This window comes from Asparagus officinalis, unplaced genomic scaffold, assembly GCF_001876935.1.
Source record: "Asparagus officinalis unplaced genomic scaffold, Aspof.V1 AsparagusV1_Un2980, whole genome shotgun sequence".
Lineage (NCBI taxonomy): Eukaryota > Viridiplantae > Streptophyta > Magnoliopsida > Asparagales > Asparagaceae > Asparagus > Asparagus officinalis.
In genome coordinates this window covers 1-2,204 of record NW_017975239.1, presented here as the reverse complement: position 1 = coordinate 2,204, position 2,204 = coordinate 1, and the positions used below count along the sequence as shown (strand labels likewise).

At 36.2% G+C, this 2,204-nt stretch overlaps 1 protein-coding gene across 1 annotated transcript; it reads left to right on the top strand.

Moving 5' to 3' along the window:
- Nucleotides 1-6: 6 nt before the first annotated feature.
- LOC109828628 (NHP2-like protein 1 homolog) lies at nt 7-2,204 on the top strand. Its single transcript, XM_020395584.1, has 4 exons — nt 7-148; nt 264-367; nt 1,733-1,864; nt 1,953-2,204. Exons 1-4 carry the CDS (start codon nt 91-93, stop codon nt 1,977-1,979), a joined length of 321 nt encoding a protein of 106 aa, XP_020251173.1. The 5' UTR covers nt 7-90; the 3' UTR covers nt 1,980-2,204.

The following is a 2,204-nucleotide window of genomic DNA, read 5'->3' as shown; positions in this document are numbered from 1 at the left end:
AAAAAAAAACTTGTGTTTTTTTAGGGCACGGAAGTTGCTGTGAATCCAAAGGCGTACCCTTTAGCGGATGCTCAGCTAACAATTACGATCATGGATTTGGTACAGCAAGCTGCGAACTACAAACAGCTCAAAAAGGGCGCGAATGAAGGTTATTTTTTCTGTTGAATGATTTCCTATGGCTTTTTTTGGTTTTGCGGCAGTTTTAGTTTCGCGGGTATTATAAAGTTTTGATTTTTTTTTTTGTAATTTTCTTTAAATTGCAGCGACGAAGACGCTGAATCGAGGAATATCGGAGTTCATTGTGATGGCGGCCGACACCGAGCCGCTCGAAATCCTTCTACATCTTCCTTTGCTTGCCGAGGACAAGGTATAATCTTAATGCAAAAGAATGGGAATTTTTTTTTATATGGTGATATTTATTGTGATAGTTTGGTTTGGTAAATTTCTTTTGTTACATCATATTGTGGCTGAAGAGCGTGTGAAAGTAAGTTATCGAGTATTGGAGAAAATAATTTTGAAATGGTTCTTATCTTGAAGATTTAATATGAAAGAAAACCATAGGCCTCAGCTTTCTAGTTTGTAAAAGTGAGGGTACATTAGGCACATATTATATTTAAGTCTTGGCCATATGTGAAACTTTAGTTCTCTGTATAAGCGATTCTTGTACGGTTTCTGCATGTTAATGTGATTATTGACACATTTGGAGTATTGAGAAGCAATTCAACTCTTAAATGCCCTTTTATCATGTGAAAATGTTGATTAGCCAATATTTTTAGCAAACTCTGTCCTTGTTCAAAGCAAGGACCGAACAATTGATTATTTCTTTGAAACAAAATGCAGGGATCAAAAAGTTAATTCTTGTTGAAAGGATTTAAGAAGATTCTATCCTTTTTTTTATTTTTTACATTATCAGGGTGCTGAATCATTGAGTTGTTACCCTGAAAATAACTGTAGAAACAAAGTTAAATCCAACAAAATAGGAAGTTGAATTGAAGACAAAACTTGACGATAATTATGTTGCCAATTTGAAGGCAAAAGTTCTAAATGGATATAGTGACATGGATTCTGTAGACCATGCTAAAATGTTAATGCGCCTTCTTGATATGGCTTGTTGAAATGAATTTCATAAACTAGCTGCCACTGCATTAGAGGTGTGATCTTGCCTCAGATGTCCACTGAACGAGTCAGGGTCGTACTAATCTCAGCAGTCTGCAGACGTTAATTCTCTGAAACTATTCTCAGTAGTCTATACTCAATAGACCTGAATATGAGCTTTTACATTTTCCTCCTTAACAATGACAGAATTATTTCTGGAACTTAATTCCATTTGTACGGTGGACAGTTTTGTCCTATTACACATCTTACATGTATCTTCGGAAAAAATTACGGAGAATTGTAGAAAATAAGCTGTGCTAGTGTTATTAAGATAAAAGAAAATTTCAGCGGAGTAGAGAAATAGAGAAAGAGGAACAAGAAGACTCATAGTTGAAGGATAACACATAAAAATATGCAAATAGCTTACCATTTGCTACCTACATACCTTTTAGAATTTGGGGCTCGAGGGCTGACCCTATCAGTCTTAAACTGCAAAAGCTATTGATACATATGCGAGAAAAGGAGTTTAACATATTTATGCTTCAAATTGGTTTTTGTGTTCTGCTTTCTTTCTTAATCTCCTTCAGCTTCTTGGGATTTTTATATTCAAATAGCGTTTGATGTTTTATTGTCCCAGAATGTCCCCTATGTATTTGTCCCTTCCAAGCAAGCACTTGGTCGAGCTTGTGGAGTTACAAGACCTGTGATTGCCTGCTCGGTGACTAGCAACGAAGCTAGCCAATTGAAGAGCCAGATACAGCAACTCAAGGCATGTTTCTCTGGACTTTTATGGTATCCAACCATCTTTTACCAGGCTCAAATTCTTTTACTAATTTCATTTCCCTTGATATTTCCAGGATGCTATTGAGAAGCTCCTGATCTGAATGTTGAAAACCTTTCGGCATGATGGGCCTCGTAGCCATCAAATCCCAGCGAAATGGAGGCTTTGACTGATTTTGGGATTTTGTATTGTATTGTTACCTTTGGCTTTCTGCATTTCTGGTTGTATGGGACTTCATGTTATAACTGAATAGGTAAATATTGAATTGCTTGTTGAGTTGTAGTATTTGAGATGTTTGCCCTTGAGACATCTCAATGTTTATTTTCTT

Excerpts from the sequence above, each read along its gene's own strand:
- LOC109828628 (XM_020395584.1), top strand. The coding sequence starts at position 91 with ATGGATTTGGTACAGCAAGCTGCGAACTACAAACAGCTCAAAAAGGGC. Across the intron at positions 149-263 it reads CAAAAAGGGCGCGAATGAAG|CGACGAAGACGCTGAATCGA; the intron begins GTTATTTTTTCT and ends TTTAAATTGCAG. Across the intron at positions 368-1,732 it reads CTTTGCTTGCCGAGGACAAG|AATGTCCCCTATGTATTTGT; the intron begins GTATAATCTTAA and ends TTATTGTCCCAG.